Below are 18,143 nucleotides of genomic sequence, written 5' to 3' on the forward strand. Positions count from 1 at the left end.
AAATTCTGGGCTGTGGGAGGCGAAATTATCAAGACTCTTCTGGTCCTGCTATTTTCTCACCAGGCCCCATGTCTGTTAAGGGTGCCCCTGAGTAACCAGTGTCTCTAAGGTGTTCTTTAGTGACTCCCATGCTCACACACTCTTTAAGTCTCGTTCCATGTCAATCTTTCAGTAGCTCACTAACATGGTTCCTTATTTTATAGGCCAATATTTTAATCATTTACATTTTTACACATGCTCTAGGTCACTCTTTTGGTCATTCACATGCTTGCTCAGGCTCTAAGTCACTCTTTTGCTCACTCACATGCTCGCAAACTCTAGATCAATCACTGACCTAGTCTATTGTATCTGCAGAGGCAAATTTATTTAGGGTTGTTCAAATTTTACCTCCCTTCTGCCATGCTGCTAATTTTATTGGTCAATTATTCCTCAACTTTGCCGCTCCTCTGAACTTGCTATCCTGGGCTATAGCCTGCTAAGCCCCCCTGTAAATACGCCACTGCTTGTTGGAGCCATGCTTTTTTGGTCGCACACTGATGTAGTCTCAAGTTTTTGAGGTTATTCTTTTCGTTTCTCACATGGTTTCACATTGTACTTTCTCAAGTACTCTCTGGGTCGTTCTTGTAGTCGCTCACTGACCTGGTCATATCAGGTCAGTGAGTGTGTTTACTACAAATCTGTATGGTTTTGCGACTCTTCTCGCATTTTAGTCTCATTTCCTTGATCACTCATTCCTAAAACTTACCGCCTCTCCTAGCTTGCCACCCTAGACTATTATCTCGTTTATCCGCAAATACTCCTCTGCATATATTATGGTGATTATGGTAATCACCAATCGTCGCTGTACGTGTAATAAATTTTGTCATGTTTCATTTTTTACTGGTGATTATGTATAACATCCAAGTGTCATTGGCAAACTTGATAAATTTAAAAAAAAAAAAAAAATTCACTTTTACCAGTGATTAGGCCTATACATAATCCTTAGACGTAGCAGGCAAATATGATAAATACTTGATATTTATCGCATTTATCAATGATTATACATGATACCCTGTATCAAGGTGCATTGGTGTGTTTTGGGGTTTTAACCCCCCCCCCCCCCCATGGCAAGATTATATTTTTATTTTGCAGGAAAAAAACATAACCCCCAGGAATAACCCCTATTTCAGGGTATGATGGTAAAATTTGTTAAATAGGAATTTATTATATTCAGGTCTGATTGCAGAATTCATCAAATATGAGTTATTTCGAGGATGTTAAAAAAAATTTGTTCAATCAGAGTTCATTATGTACGGTAAATACTCGAGCTCACACACAAGTATGATCATCTAAATATGAAAACTTTGCACTGCACTAGAACCTATTTATTATCTTTACACATAATTGCCACTTTGTATTGATAATCACCAGTAAAAGTGGTTTTTCGTTTTGGAATTATCAGAAGTTACCTACGACACCTGGTGCTAGACATTCTGAGAAGAATTTGCTCTGATGGGACTTCCAAAAGGCTAGAATATCACAACTGCTTTATTCAACATTTATTTGTACTGCGTTTGATATGGTATAGTGTCAGATTTTGTTTCTCAAAAACAAAAGAAAAGGAATTGTGTACATTCAAGTATTATAGATACATAAGAATATCTAAGCTGATCTCAAAACGAGTTGTGAAATCTAGGTGATATTTGTAAAGAAAAAAAAAAGAGAGAAAAATCTTCCTCAAAATCATCTGGATTTGCAAAAGACTGAAAATATACTTAAGATTTCGAATAGAAATATTAAATAACCACTGGGATAGTTGAATTTTCTTTCCTGGATTTATTTTTGCATCATTCAGCTGTAGTTCTTCGAAGAAGCATCATGCTTCTATTGTTTGTGCCATATAGGAACTTTTTAAAAGCTTTTCATATCAAAAAGTAAATAGCCCAAAAAAATTTTTACCTTATATTCAAATTATCTACCTAGAATGCATTTATCCTACTTTGAGTATACTTTTTCAAGTTAAAAGGAAAAAAAACTTCTTCCTAAATTCTTTTAAATGTTTACATTTTTTCTTATTTTGTTAATTTTATTTACACGTTTTTTTCTTTTTGTTTATTGCTAATGGGTTGACAATGTTGTTTACGGGCAACATCCTGTGTTTTTTTCAAATATTAACAATTATTTTCTACCATTTAATTACATTCAAGACACCTACCTCATTTGCTCTGTACAACTCTTCAAAAAAAGGTTTTTTTTTCAAATTTCAACGTTTGTCAATTACAGGGTTAATGTGCATGGAATTGTACTTTAAGTGAAATTTCATATATAAATCTATTGCAAAAAATTGCCATCATAAATAACTATCATAATTTTTATTTTTCATTTTCAGCCCATGCATAATGATTATGATTTACGACAAGAACAATTGAATAAAAGCTCCCTTCTATCATCCAAAAAGTTTTTGGAAGGCCTAATGGAGATTTTTATACAACATGTAGTAAGTCTATTCTTAGCAGTGAAAATTAAGAAACTTTTATTTTCGCAGGAATTATTTATGTTTGTTTAGTAAAATATGTGAGTGTCCCAAAAATGGCAGATTTGCACTTCTGAGGATACACAGAAGTAAACTTGATTATGTGGAAGCAAATAATTTCATGAATTTCCAAATTTCACTAAACGACCAAAATCTCTGATATAGGAGAGCATTCAACACAAATCATACTTTGAAAGCTCTTTTGGTTTTACTACTTTGAGAAAAAAAAAATTACATTCTATTATTGTAAAAGTGTCCATATATACAAATTTCATTCTCTATTAATAAAATCGGTCATTTGTCAGGTTATAGTGGGAAAAATGTCTGTTTTTCTTCTCACTTCTATATAATTTTTTTTAAATATTTATTAATATAATAAACGTATTTGAAATTTTTCAATTTTTTTTTAATTGTGGTTGTTTAGCACCTGAAAATAAAAGCAAAGAGTCTAAGACAAAATAGTCAAATTCAAAGTCATTTTGAATTAGACTCTTTTGTCTACAACAGCGAGTAACTCCCGCTATAAGGAGTATATTTCGTTATTTTTCCTATGTTTTGTTTTTGCTACTGATGAAGGAACTTCCTATAGTTTCGAAACGCGTATAGCCGTAGTTCTTTTTGCTATTTTGGGTTCAGATAACATTGTTCATTGAATGGTCTCATAATGCATATGTATATGTTGTTTTATATTCTCATTCAATAATTTGGCATTGGAATAATTCATTCTTGTTAATTTATCCATATCATGCAGTTTGAAATTTTTAATCAACACAATATTTATGAATGGCAAATTAAAAGTTTTTTGCTGGTTGCTACATATTCATGTTATTCAGATTTGACTGTCTATAGCCAATATAATTCGATATGAATATTTTCAGCAAAAAGGGTCTGGTGCTTTGGTTGTGGCTTCTATGTTAGACTTCCTTACTTTTGCATTGTGTGCACCCTATAGTGAAACAACAGATGGAAGTCATTTTGACAATCTTTTGAATATGGTAGCAGACAATGGACGTTGTTTGTTTAGACTGTTCCAGGTAAAAAAAAAATTGTCATACATAACTTGCAAAAGCCTATTAAAATTTTTTCTGTATAATATGATTTTCATTCAGTAAGTTCCATTTTTGAATATTGCCATTGGATTGCTGAAGTTAATGATTTGTTAGCATGGCATTTTCAGATAACCTCACAAGTGCAGATGTTTCTTGCGGTGTATAAAATGTCTAAGAAAATTGAATTTCATGCTGCATGTGAAATTAAACCTACTATATAATCTTTGTTTTGCAAACAATGCATTTCGGTTGCCCAAGGTCTTGTGAATGAAATCGTTTCTAATTCTTATCAAACTTTTAATCATAAAAAATATTAGTCTTGACAAGCTCAGATGTTAAAAAAACATGCCTAAATGTTTACATTTCTTTCCTGTTATGGAATTTCAAGTTCAGCTCTGAGATGACTGTCTACCTGGGGTTTTTGGGGGTCGTTCACTTAAAAATTTTTGAAAACCACTCGTGCAATACACATATTAGTTATAGATAAAAAAAATGTTCAGTTCTAATAAAATTTATTCACAAGTGTGTTAATTCATGATAATTTTGATGTACAATTGACATTGACAAAGTTGGTACATTTTTGGTGACATGTTGGCAAAGGTAATAGCAGATTCAAATTGCTGTGGCAAGTTATCATAACATTTTTATGCTATCACATGACAATGCATTTGTTGAATAAGGTTTTTTCAATAAACGGGAATAAACTTGACAAGTCATAACTAATAGTTTAGCTTAAAACACTATGATGTCAGGCTATGTGAGGGGGAGTTGCCAATAGCAAAATTCCCCTTAAATTACTCTAATATATCTTTTTTGAGGAAAGTTAACAACAGGAAGGGGAAGAAAAAAAAAAGCAATTGGAGAAAGAGAGCACAAAATTTGGTGAAAAAGAAAAAGTAAAGCTGTTTGCATTGATTGATGACAATGTTGAACTAAGAAATGAAAAGAAATAAACTAATTTGAATAAAAATATGTACTAAGGATTTGTGTATAAAATATTCAGTTTATATCAATAGTATCTTTTTAGTGGTAAAAAAACCTTGATAAATTTTTACCAAAAAAAAATTGACTGGAAAACCTAGGAAAGTGAGAAAAATTCATTTATGAGAGCTTGAACCCTTAAAGGTCACTTGTTCTGTAAAGTTTATGAAAGGATTGCAAAACATGATGTTCATCAGCCTGAATGTACACAAAGGAAAACAAATATGTTTCAGAATTTCAAGTTTTCTTTGTGAATAGAAAACAGAGATATAGCATATATACACGTAGATAGATATATACATCGTTGATGTATACAATACAAGAGTGTATTATTTAAAGTGGAGGTTGATAGCTGGTTTTAAATAATTTGGTGAATGAGTACTTCAAAATGGTGGCACCAATCAGAGATGAGAGAGCAATAGTTAGATGTTAAAGAATTAATTTGTCTCAGCTGTCGAATGTTTATGATGGTATGGTTGAGAGGAATGATAAGAGCACTTGTCTGGGTTTTGAAAAAGAATGGTTTGTTAACTGGTTGATGAGAGTTAATTGTGAGACAGTAGATTTTGAATATTTTAAGAGCTTCGTGGAAATAAAAGTCACAATTTGTTAATCATTTTTGGAAAATTTTGGGAGAGGGTAAGTCAAATTTATAGTTATTGGTCAAACAATGTTGAGCATCGGAAGATCACAGCACTTCTGATTTTTACTATATATTGTGTAATTAGTTTTTCAGGTTTTGATTAAATATGTCCGCATAAGTGATGTTTTTTATCTTGATTGTAGTACAGTAGAGTCTCGATAATTTGAGTCCCGAAATTTTGAGGTTCCGGAAAATCAGAGGTGGTAAAGTTTTCTAAAATTCCTTTTTAAATTTTCTGTTTTTTGCCAAGATTTATTTTTGTTTTATTTTGTCTCAGGAATGTTTGTCATTTTAGTTTGAAGGGGGTCTCGATTCATAGACTGGGGTCTGCGGTGGATCCCCCAAGCCAGAATTTTTCACAGGTTCTTTGATAGTAAATTTGATTGTAAAAAAATAATAACATTTATGTCTGGTCCCCAGGGCTAAAGCCCCTTATTAACCATGATTATTCAGAGTTTATAAGTCTTGGGAGTAATATTATGAATTAAGCCCTCGAATTAAGGGCAGAACAGGAGTAGGAAACCTTCCCCCCACTTTGAAAGTTGTTTTCTATAGATTAACGGATAATCTTAGTTTTCAGAAATATGAGGTGGTCTTGGTCCTGCTCACCTTGGATTATCGAGGCTCTACTGTAATATATAGGGTGCATAGGTAAAAGGGCATATGATATATTTCACTTGCACACTGTTGACCCTAGAGGCTTACTTCCAATTATAAAAAGCATTCAAATAAAGTGTAGTACTCAGAGGTCTCATGTTCCAAGGGGTTGTGTAGTTATTAAAATAAAAATAACTTTTTATACGGTCACCCTATGCTAATGAATCTACTTACATAGTTGTTGCCCTATCTCTCCTTATGCCATATCCTGAGATATTCAAATTCGAATATCAACCCATTCTGGTTCACATATTTCACTGCAACTTGGTATATACAGTAAAGCCTCAATAAGTCATCACTCCAGTTAAGTTGTTGTTTTTCTTCAGTCCCATCTAGCTTTTATAGACAACAATGCTCATAAACCCTTCTCTAATTTTCGTTAACTTGTCACTGTGGAAAAGATAGAGAGGGCTTTATTATATGTTATTTTTCTATGGCTCCCTTTAAAATAAGAACTTGAATATATTTCATTGCCATTTGTTCAAAAGTAGTATGCTAAGGAAGTTAATTGGCCAACTAAAAAGTAAAAGTTCTTGAAACATTAGAAACTGCTTAAGCTGGATCTAATTTCTGCTTGGGGCCTCACTACTTTGTGCCTTCAAACTCAAGCAAAATAACCATGTTGAAAACCAGACATTTTTCCCAAGTTGAGGACTTCTAATGCCTGTGTCCTCTTCAAGTCAAAAGTGGGCTCTGTATTTGAGATTACATTAAAGTACAGTAGAGTCTCATTTATCCGACATCCCAATGTAAAAAAAACCTCATTAATCGGCAACAAGAACTATAAGTTGCAAGTGTAAGCTTATTCTACTTTTGTTGCGCTCGACTCTATCGTAGCTCATTAGTTACCTACCTTGACTGTAGAGTGTGCCGCCCATCTACAATATGACTGATGTGTCTGTGAAATTGAATAAGAAAAAGACACGACTGAAAATTTGAAACTCATAAATATAAAGGATGTTGCTTATTGGGTTGCAATGGCCTAGGTTGACGTAAGGGCTCCAACAATTGCCATATCATGGAAGAAGCTGCTAGGTGGTGATGTAAGTATGGAAACAGGAAGCACAAATGAAACCATTCTACCTTTAGTGCAACGTATCTTTTGATATGACGATGCATCTTTGCACGAAATCAAAAGTTCGAAAAATGATGATCAGTATGAAACAACTGATGAAAAAATTGTTACTTTCTTCAATTGTCATGAAAACAAAATTTAAGATCAAGATAAAGCACCAACTGCCAAGCCTCTCAGAATTTCGCATAGCGACAAAGTTAAGGCTCTAGAAACTGCAATAAAATGATGCTGCAAAGAAATGGCCCTCGTCAGGAAAACAGACAAAAATTAAAAATTTCTTTAAATCATCACGACTGAAATTTTTAAGTTCTGTATTTAACTTTAGAATATTCTGTAGCTGTAAGTTCATATTTTTCTCAGTGAATTTTTTTCTGTTGTTTTGTTGTAAAACATGATTATTAGGTTCGTAATGTGTAAAATCATAACATAGTTTGACGTTTAATATACTTTTTTTAAACACTACTTTATTGTCAGACATTTTTACTTATCTGACGTTCTGCCGCCCCATTTATGTCAGATAAATGAGACTCTACTGTAGTATCATGAACTACTGATGAATTCAAAGCGCTGATATTAAATGTCATGCATATGTAAAATTAATGTGTAATAGTTCTGTTATAGAGAAAAAGCTAGCTATAATTCTAAGAGTTGCTCTGATTAGTTTAAATGAAAAATTACTCGTATACAGTAGAACATCGATTATCTGAACACATCGGGACTGAAGGGTGTTTGGAAAAGTGAAAAGTTTGGAAAATCGATTTCGTAGCTAACTAAATAACTCAAAGGAATAAATTGAAATTCAGCAACAAAAAACCTTAAAATAATTAAATTTAACCAACTTATACTGCTTTTTTTCATTTACTTTTTAGAATATCACAAAAGAAAAATTTTAAAGGAAAATATAAAATGATGAAACAAATACATACGCACATGATAAATAATGCCAACCATTCAAAAAAATTAATTTATCTTTAAATGCTTCAACTTGCTTATACGACATTTTGCAGTTTCATCCCGTAATAGTTTCAACATTAAAAATTGAAGCAGGTCAGCGTTAGGCTGCGATTCTAAGGTTCTAACCACATTAGACATTTTGTGAAACACTGTTCTGCCTCACTGTGCATTATTACATCTGCCGTTGGTTCATCTTCATCACTTTCACAGTCATCCTGATCAACTCTCGTTCACTTTCGTAATTATTTCTCCGTCATCCAAAAAAATGATATCCCGGATCATTACTATCAATTTTCAATTGCTGAGACACATTCTCTTCACGACAGGACTAGAATACAGGGAGTTCCTGAAGCATATCTAATCATTCTTTTGAATCTGGTAGATTTTGATCGTCTTCAGTGGTTGCTTTAAAACCGTGAAAATATGGGCATGCTTTCCTAAAACTTCACAAGATTTTAGTCTATCTGCTGTTTTCAAACTTGGCTGCAAAATTTTCTATTTTATCACAATTTTTTTTAAATCACTGATGGTTGCTACACCTACTCCGTATTCAGCTGCAAGTTTCCACCATCACCCGCTTTCACAATTTCCACTTTTTTCCAGATGTTTAAAACAACATGTTTTAGTTTTGTTGCCATTCTGCACTTGAGAAAGACGAAAAGTGTTGACATTATTGAAGCTAAAGAAAGATTGAAAAATATCTGGGTTTTTTTTTTTAAACAAGCTAAGAAAGATACTCTCACTCCAGACAAAATCGTGATAAGAACTGTTTTGTTGTCAAGAAGACCCTCGCCTCCCTTTCATTAAGGCACACTCACAAAATTAAGATGAATTCGTAGACGAGAAAAAAAGATGACAGCTGAATCTCTGCTCCTATTCACTCATTTGTTTGTGTGACAATCGTTTATAACTACATCCACTGTATCTGGATCCGCCATTGTTTACATCTATAGCTCACAGGTACGGTATGTATGATTGTTTCGAAGTGGATTATTGTACAATAGAACGAAGCTATTGAGTTGGGAGATTAGAGGATTCTCAAGTTCCAAGAAAATACCAACTGTGTTGAGCATCATTGACTATAGGAAACTAAAAGTGAGCGTAAGCGACGTAGCCGGTCAATTTGTCGCGGTACAAATTCGTAGCGGTACAAGTTTGTCGCAGTATCAATTCGTCGCGGTACAAATTTGTCGCACCTCCAATTCGTCGCGGTACAAATTTGTCGCACCTCCAATTCGTCGCAATACAAATTTGTCGCAGTGTCAATTCGTCGCAATACAAATTTGTCGCAGTGTCAATTCGTCGCGATACAAATTCGTTGTGTGTGTTTAAAAGTTTTTTCCCCCATAATTCATGTTCCGAAATTATAGAAACTTTTAATGCAATTCAAAATGAATTAGACTATTATAAATTTTCTTTATTTGAGTTTTTTGTTGTATCTTAAAGAGAGATACAGGTTATACGGATGACAAAAAGTAATGTAGTACTTTTTAAAATTAAATTGTTTGAATTCAATTTAAATTGCAGTAAATTGATATCTTCTACGTATCTTTAAAACAAAAGGAAAAAATTATGGTAGTTCAAAATACCATCACATATTATTCTATAAATCATCATCGGGTTTTTACTGCGATATTCACGTATATAAGTGTAAATAAAATGATACTCTCAAAGCACTGAAAATAAATAAAGGTTTAGATATTGTGGAGTGTTTATATGTACGATACGAATTGTTTTTAAAATTAAAATTATCCTAATAAATGTAGGCTATAATCAGAGGCGGATTTATAGTTTTCCCACCTGTGGGCTATTCAAACCTTGCCTTCCTTCTTCCTTTCTAATTCATGTTCTTGATCACCAATTACTTAATTTTGGTCACGCCCTTTCACTTGAACTTGTCATTTTGGGATAAAGCCCGCATACCCCCTCCCCACCTAGGAAATATACCTCTGAATATAATAATCTTACATTGTCTGTTAATGTTAATTCACTTGTATTGTAAGAAGAAATTTTTACTAATCGTTGACTGGAGCCGTAGACCAAGCACAACCAGCCTTGTATCAAAAGCTTAGACGCTAATGAAAACTATGTGAAAATATTCAAACAAGCCAGCCAAAGATATGCGACTGATTATAAACATAAGATTAATGGTTATATTGTATCTATGTGACTGACCCATAGTCATCTTTCTTATTGGTGATTACATTGCCTTTATCGGTGCTCATCCTGTGGGCATTATGAAAACTTCATCGAATCGTCATTCATAAGCACTGTACATTTCCATCCTTGATCTGCGCCCAACTCCCTTCGCTGTGAGAAATCCCAACCAAAGCGAGAAGTGCGGCTTATACGGTGAAAATTAAATATTAATTTAATTGAATTATTAATTAATTAAATATTTCAGGTTCTTATGGAGATACTGTAATGGGGCAGATAGAAATTTACCGTTAAAGATAGGCTCACTGTAATTTGGGGAATATCATACAAACCGAAATTTTTCCACATGATATTGAAATTTTATCACAGCAAAAATCAATTATTTAACATTTCAAATTTTTATAACCGAATTTTCAAATATAATTAAAGTTTTATATGCAGTTAAGTTTTTAAATGTAATTGATATTGTAATTTTAATTTCGAGTGTCATGTACATGAAGAATAATGATCTAATTAAAAGTCTGATTTCATTCTTTTTGCTCGAGAGTTGTTACTTTAGAGTTGAAAAAAAATCAAAAATCGATTGACATTTGCAGTGGTGTCAGAGACAGAGATGCTGTTGGTGCCCAGGGTACTTTATGGAATGGGTATGAGCACCCAGAGAAATGATTCAGAAATCAAAATTTCCTACTTCAAGATCAAGACAAGAACCCACTAGTTCCAAACACTTCCGGCATGCTTGGCCAGTCAAAGGTGCCGACATGAAGGAAACATTGAGGAGCTGGGGGGGGGGGCTGAAAATCGCCATCCATTCCGTTTATAAGGGACTCAAATCCCGAAAAAAAGTGGGAAATGCGGCCTATACGGTGGAAATTAAAATTTAAAAATTTATTTGATCTCAATTTTTTATTTGGGTGAGCTGTTCAACACCCCTCACTGCGAGAAATGGAAATCCCGACAGAGATGCGACTCATATGGTAAAAATTAAATTTTAAAAATTTAATGACTTCAATGAATACTTTCCTTCATTTGTTAAAAATTAAAACAGATGGGCAGGGGGAACATTTCCAATAAATGAGAAAAAAAATTAGTTCCATTTTTTACGCCTAAAGCAACTACCCTATTTATAAGATCACAACAAACATATGAATTTTAAAGCAATTCAAATTTGTCGTGATGAAATGAGCTTGCGACAAATTTGTACTGCGACGAAATAAGCCTGCGACAAATTTGTACCGCGACGAAATGAGCCTGCGACAAATTTGTACCGCGACGAAATGAGCCTGCGACAAATTTGTACCGCGACGAAATGAGCCTGCGACAAATTTGTTCCGCGACGAATTGTCCCGCGACAAGTTGAGTGCGACGAATTGACCTAGACCCAAAAGTGAGTTAAGTTGTAAAGGTGTTCATTTGACGGAGTTGTTCGGATAATCGATGTTCTACTGTAATAAGAGTTAAATACCAAAAGCTTAAAGTTAAAATTTGGTTTTTTTTTTGTAATCCATAAATTTTGTTAATATTTTAGTTTTAAAAAATTCATATTTTAATAAATGTTATATTATTTTGCATTTCTATGATTTTCACAATATTGCACATTGAACATGGTGGCATTTTGCTTAAGTCATGACTCCGCTTAATTTGAAATAATTTTTTGATAACGTGTGTGATGACTTATCAAGGTTTTACTGTATGTTTTATGGAACATTAGAAAGAAGAAAACTGGAATAAAAAAATAATACATCAAATTTTGAAAATTAGGTTAAGTGTCATATGAAAAAGAAATACAAATTGGAAATATAAAACTTAATTTAATAACAGCATTTTTTCTATGTTCAAAGCATTGTATAGCATGTTCTAGAGTTGAACAAAAGGCTTCTTGAGCAGTTGCAGCAGCATAGCCTGCTATGTTCATTTTCAATTCAAGCAGAGTTTTATATGCATCCTCCATAAACTAGGAGACATGGGTCCTAAAAGGTTGCAGGTGATTTTTGCAATGCGAAACTGTGACTACCGCATAGCAGCTAGATAACTAAACTGGATATTCAAGGTAGTCTTTCACAGATTCGGTTTTTTCCTCAGCGATCTCTAAAAATGTTTTACAGTTTGAACGATTCCAGTCCAATTTGAAGGATTCTAATCCTTCACGATTTTTCAAAAAATGTGCATTCGCAATCTTGTAGGAACAAGGTAGATTTACACAGTATAGACAGGATTGTCAAATTTGCTCCCCGAGTAGATACCCATTTTCTCCAGTTGGATTTTTTGGCGAAAATTAATTTTTTTTGGGGGAGAATTGTTTGTTTTCAAAGAAAATGTGTTGCTTTCAGGTTAAAATTTTATGTTTAGGTTAGTTTATGTATTCCAAAAATTTATGCATAATGCAGTGTTTAGAATATGCATATTTTGAAGTATTTTCAAAAGATTTTTTTTGGGAGCAAAAATGTGATAATTTCTTGGAATCACACACACACTTTTTTTATATTATATATATATATATATATATATATATATATATATTTTACATAACATATATATTATAAATGTATCCAAAGAAATTATTGCTAATTTATAATACAATAATTTTTCACACACACACAAATCTTATAAATAAATTGAAGCCTCTGTGAAGAATTAACCAATGTATGTAAACTGAATTTTCATTCAAAAAATATTTACATGTTTGCATTACTTTTTATAAGTTTTATACAGGTACATCTGACTTTCACAACTGAAATATCAAGAGACAAAAATAACATAAGCTCATAACGAGAAGAAAATAACTGTGGGATTCTTGAATTTAACATATTGGTAACAAACACCTTCAAGTGAAACAGAACAAGAAGTATAGTTTTTCTTCGAAAATAAATCCTAACCAGAAAATAAGCCTTAGCTTGATTTTTCAAGATTAAATATAAGCCCAACCCCAAAAATTGGCCTGTTAAAATCGTCAGCCAGATGAAGACATTCTGTAGGTCTTTTGCTATACATGACAGGTTGTCTTATATAAAGTGATATTAATATACAATAATGTTATTGACATTTGTATTTAATGATAATTCAAGTTATTCTGTAGTTTTAAGTTCCCAAAAATGGCTAATTTGGACAAGTGGAAAACACCTCCAGATTAATGAGTCCTCAGAATGACTGCTATCTCCTCCTCTAAACCAAATCATTTTTTAATTAATTATTACTACTATTTCAAAAATATCTCTGAATTTTATTTAATGAAGCATGGATATTCTTCAATGTGAGGAATTCAAGAAAAAAAGAAGCATGTGACTTTAGCTTGACGTTAGCACGTGACTGAAAGTTTGGATTCTGTTTAAAAAAAAAACCTTTATTGTTCTAGTTACATAGCCAAAGGTTTTATTTTTGATGGATCAAGACACTTTTGGATACATTTTCTGCGAGGTTAATAAATTTGGAGAAAAAAAAATTCAGGCACCTTCCTGATTTCTCAGAATTTTCATTATCCAAATCATTTATTTTACCACAAACAATTTTCTTGCTGCAGTTCTGCATGCAACTCAAGTTTCAGATACAATTATGCAGAAGTGGGTGTGTTACAATTATTCCCTTGTTGTATGGTCAATTTTATTAATCAAATATGTAGTTTAACGTGCACTAAAAATGTATATTTAGACATAATGTAAGATGTACACATAAAGGATATACATACGTGTACAAATTAGATATTTTGAGGTTGCAGAAATAGGAAATTCAATTTTCCCCATTTTGCCCAAAAAACCAGGGTTTTTACAACCCTGGTATAAACGCTGTCTTTGAATGCTGGTAAATAGCCGCAAAAGTATCGTAATTTACTGTATATAACTGGAGGGGGAAAACCCACAGGGGAATGCTGAAATTTAAAAATTTGGTATATGGCCCCTCATTTAGGAATGCAACCAGATATCTGTCATCTTATTCTTCATCAGCCCACGTGTATATCAGTATAATACGGTACAGTAAAATGCTTCATTTGTACTTCAAAGTTGTGAAAGAACTTTTTCAAGGTCGCACGATCTTGAAAGACAGTAGAAGGAGGAAAAAAAAATGGAAAAGGTTGGGGAGGGTCTTTATATTCCAGAAACCTTGGGTTTTTTCTCTACTTTTGATGTGTGAACCTTATTTTTATATGTCCTTTTCCAACGTTCCAAGTACTTGATGTGTCATTGGCATCTCTGCTCAGTAAAATTTAATTTTGTTATCAATATAATTATTTCCCATTTTTACGCAAAATTTCAGAAATAATCTTTCTTTCAAACTGAGTACAACTCAGGTCTACCATCATCTATGGGCAATTTACTACCTAGTGAGTTGTGCCGGGAGTGCAACTGTGTGTGTACCTAACAGTCTGAGTGCGCTTCTAGTGTTGTGTTTGATTTTTCAGTGCTGCCATCTATATTTCAGAAGTGAAGTGAGTGATGTGTTATTATTGAATTACACTTGTACTGTTTGTAGGTCTGTTGTTCTCTGTGGTGAGACTTTTTAAAGGGGAGATAAACTCGCATTCGTGCCTTGAAGTTGGGAACCACCGAAAACCAACTTCAGCTGTCTGAAATAATCATTCAAACCAATCCCCTTGCTTTGTCATAAAAAGTGAGCAAATGCAACTCCCCCCTACCAATTGATGCTTATGCAATATTTGAATAGCCTCTAACATGCTTCAATGAAAAATGGTTTTACCACACAATTTTGTTTTTTCTTTGGAAAAACTTAATCAATGAGAATGAGACCTCTCAGGTGTTGTGCATATAAATGCTATGTTTTGGTTGCGTATTATGTTTGAACATAAAATATTGCAGAGATTGTTGTTTGTAGTGTCTGAAAATAAAATTGTATGTTGGGGGGAAGGTCGGTCACTCTTTCCAAGGAATTGATGCATATTGATCTCTTAGTTTACAATTTTAAAAGGATAATTATAGTATAAAAAATCAAATTTTTCACGATGAAATGATTTTGTCACCTTTGGAAAGTGTAAAATATAATAGCAGGCTGTTCAGGGCCCACACACAATTCTGAGATTATACTTAAAGTGCATATTTTCCAGAGTTGATAAATTTTCCTTACTTGATTGTTCACGTTCCTTGTGCCTGAATAGCATGGTGATAAGTTGCTTGTCTACCACTGTGAAGGTTGCTGTCAGTTCCTAAATTCGAAACGGGGGAAGAATATAGAAAAATATATTTTCCCTAAATGAGCTTGAGGCGACCACCGATAGATGACAGCTTCATTTCAAACTCGTTAATGGCAGTAAATTGTGGTATAACAATATGGCCTGTATTGGTGTGTGATGAAGTAGTGCAAGTAGTGTTTACGACCCTTGCTTAATGCTTTTGATTACTATTGAACTTGTTATGTGATTGCAAAATACTTTTAAATTTATGAATTTCAAATTGTGCTTGATCAGTTGTAAAATTTAAACAAATTCCTTATTCCACAAGCAAAAACATCAATTCTCCATTCCTTTCCTAAGAAAAATTGCAGTTTGCATAATAAAATAAAAGTATTTAATGTTATTAATTAAAATTGTGATTATTTAAAAAATTCACAAACACAAACCCATTGCAAGAAATAAAATACTTTCATTCGAATCGCAGTGAGTTCTGTCTACTCTGTCTTCCTCTGTACAAACAGAGCAAAAATGCTGCTTGTGCACAGAGCTGGTTACAAAATTTCCCTTTTCTCCCATCATAAACAGCACTGTAAAGAAGTTTCTCTCAGATTATTTTTTGTAAACATTGAAAATTGTTGCTCTTAACTTCTGAGATCTGTCACTGTTACAGAGTTTCCAACTGCTACGGATTGTCTGTAGTTTCTATGGCCAGCCACATTAAACTACAGAGCTATGGGAAATACTTTCATTACTACGGAAATCAGTTTAAAAAATCAGGTCTTAGAGTTTCTTGCAGTGTTTTACTTATTTTTATTATTTCCAAATTGTGCAGCGATCTTTACCATAATTATGAATTCGTATAGGCATGTGAGAGTTCGAGAGATGACAGACTCTGAGTTGATCTGTTTTGTCTGTGAGCGGAAGACAATCTGTAAAGCTGTGTCTAAACCTGCCACTCTACTTGATGCCTAAATGCACAAAAACCTGTTTTCCGTCGAAACCGCCCCAGGTGTGGACTAAAAACAGGTTTTTGAGTAGTTCGGCACTGCTGGTCGGAACCAGGCTTTATTTGCATAGTGCATGGTCGAGACCGTGCAACTTGTGTTAGAAAGAATGTTTTGTCATAGGTGCTGTAAGAGCCATGATACAAAAAAAAACGGGGAGGGCTCTCTAGGGTTGCAAGTCATCCGTATATATATGACCCACAAGGGCATATGCATGTTGGGATTGCATTGAATATTCATAAATTATTACGGGACTCTGCAATCTCTGAAAGTTGGTTTGGGAGGGGGCTCATGTGGCCTGAGCCAACACTATCTATAGCAGAAAGCCTGCGTGAAGCTTTGATGTCACTGAAGTCGTCCATTTCACCTGCAGCCATTGGATATAGCATTCCGAAGTATGTGAAATCTTTATTTTTTTTGCAGTATAATTCAATGACTAGGTGAAATGTATGACTTCGGTAACGTCACGAATTTTGTGCCGAGGCTTTCTGCTATAGAAAGTGTTGCCTGAGACTGCTCGGTTTCAGTGCTAATGAGGTGCTGCATTTAATGAACTTTCAATTAAATTTCGAAAAGATTTAATTTTGAGTGATTTTTTTTTTATTGTACTATTATTATGTTGTCCTTGTGAGGTACACCCCCCCCCCCCCCCATGGCAAAGCTGAACATTCATCACTACTGACGAGCTTTAAGCCAATGTTGGCATGTCTGCTGTTATTACAACTATACATCATTCAATTTTTTGCTAAGTGCCTGTACGTAAAGGGGTTAATGGTTTTTTGTGTTCATACAGCCAATGTGTTACTTGGATTGTGTTTTTGGTACAACAAAACAATAGAGATAAGTTTTTGGGATCAAAACAATTTAAAAATTTATTTCTGTATCATATTGATTTTTTTTTTTTTTCCAATGCAGCATCCATCATTAGCTATTGTGAAAGGTGCAGGTTTAGTAATGAAAGCAATAATTGAAGTAAGTTTTTTTGTTCATTTTTCTGTGGAAAAGACATTTTCGTATGAAGTCAGACCTTGGTATAATGACAACTCACTTAGTAGCCAATTTGCTACTTCCTCCACAAGGGTTGTGGGAAACTCTGAGATAATGAGCATTTTGGTTGACATTTAAAATTACCTACACTATACCAAAGTTTGACTAGTTCAGTATGCAAAACATTTATATGAATATGTTATTGCATTTCAAATTTTTCTGCTGTATTGTATATTATATTTTAGTCTTTCTTTCCTAATCAAAAATAAGTATGCAACTATTCATTTGGCTTTAAGAGCATTTCTGTTGTAGGAATGAAATTGCTTCTGCTTAGCACAGCTTTCTTAGTTGAGATTTTCTTATCATTTCCCATATAAAATTCGAATTTTTTTTTTTTGTCTTTGGGTGCTTGTGATATGCGTAATGTTTATTTTTTTCTAATCAAAAGATCCAATTAAGAAGCTCAATTTAATTTGACAAATTATCCCAATACAGGATGATTGGCTAAGTAGTTAAGGATCTTCAAGACAAATTCTGTTGTGTAAATAACTACATGTAATATCCTACCTTGTTTTTGTTCCAAATTTTTTGTATCTTTTCTGTGTACAGTAGAACTTGAATAATCCAGGGTAATGGTGGGGAAGAGGATCATGGATAAACGAGAGCCACATTTAAACAGCTGGCTGCAACAGTTATCACAGAATATAGTTAGAAAAATATTATACTTATGCATTCTTGCTGGTTTAAAATGAATAGTCATTATATATCCTTATTTTGTTATCAAAAAATCATAACTTGAACTAAGGAAAGTGAAAATACAAAAAAAATCCTTATTTACACTCTCTTCCATGGTGGATGTACAAACCAGGTCTGCTTCTCGCATTGATAAGCAGGGGGCATTTGCCTTGGCCCTAATAATTTTATCTCCTAAATTTGACAGTATTTGCTTTTAATCAAACATCTTGGATCATAATCATTGGGTTCTTAAATGGAAAGTTTTTTCAA

At 33.3% G+C, this 18,143-nt stretch overlaps 1 protein-coding gene across 1 annotated transcript in view; it reads left to right on the top strand.

Annotated features, from left to right (window-relative positions):
• The window catches only part of Rme-8 (receptor mediated endocytosis 8), a 328,909-nt gene that overhangs the window by 71,399 nt on the left and 239,367 nt on the right, over nucleotides 1–18,143 (top strand). Inside the window, exons 15-17 of the mRNA XM_089253740.1 lie at nucleotides 2,369–2,476; nucleotides 3,391–3,546; nucleotides 17,067–17,123. Of these exons, the coding sequence (XP_089109866.1) occupies nucleotides 2,369–2,476; nucleotides 3,391–3,546; nucleotides 17,067–17,123 (321 nt within the window). The remainder of the gene's footprint in view (nucleotides 1–2,368; nucleotides 2,477–3,390; nucleotides 3,547–17,066; nucleotides 17,124–18,143) is intronic.

This window comes from Pholcus phalangioides, unplaced genomic scaffold (genome assembly GCF_987345545.1).
Source record: "Pholcus phalangioides strain wild (caught in Gottingen) unplaced genomic scaffold, Ppha-v1.0 ptg000039l_1, whole genome shotgun sequence".
Classification (NCBI taxonomy): domain Eukaryota; kingdom Metazoa; phylum Arthropoda; class Arachnida; order Araneae; family Pholcidae; genus Pholcus; species Pholcus phalangioides.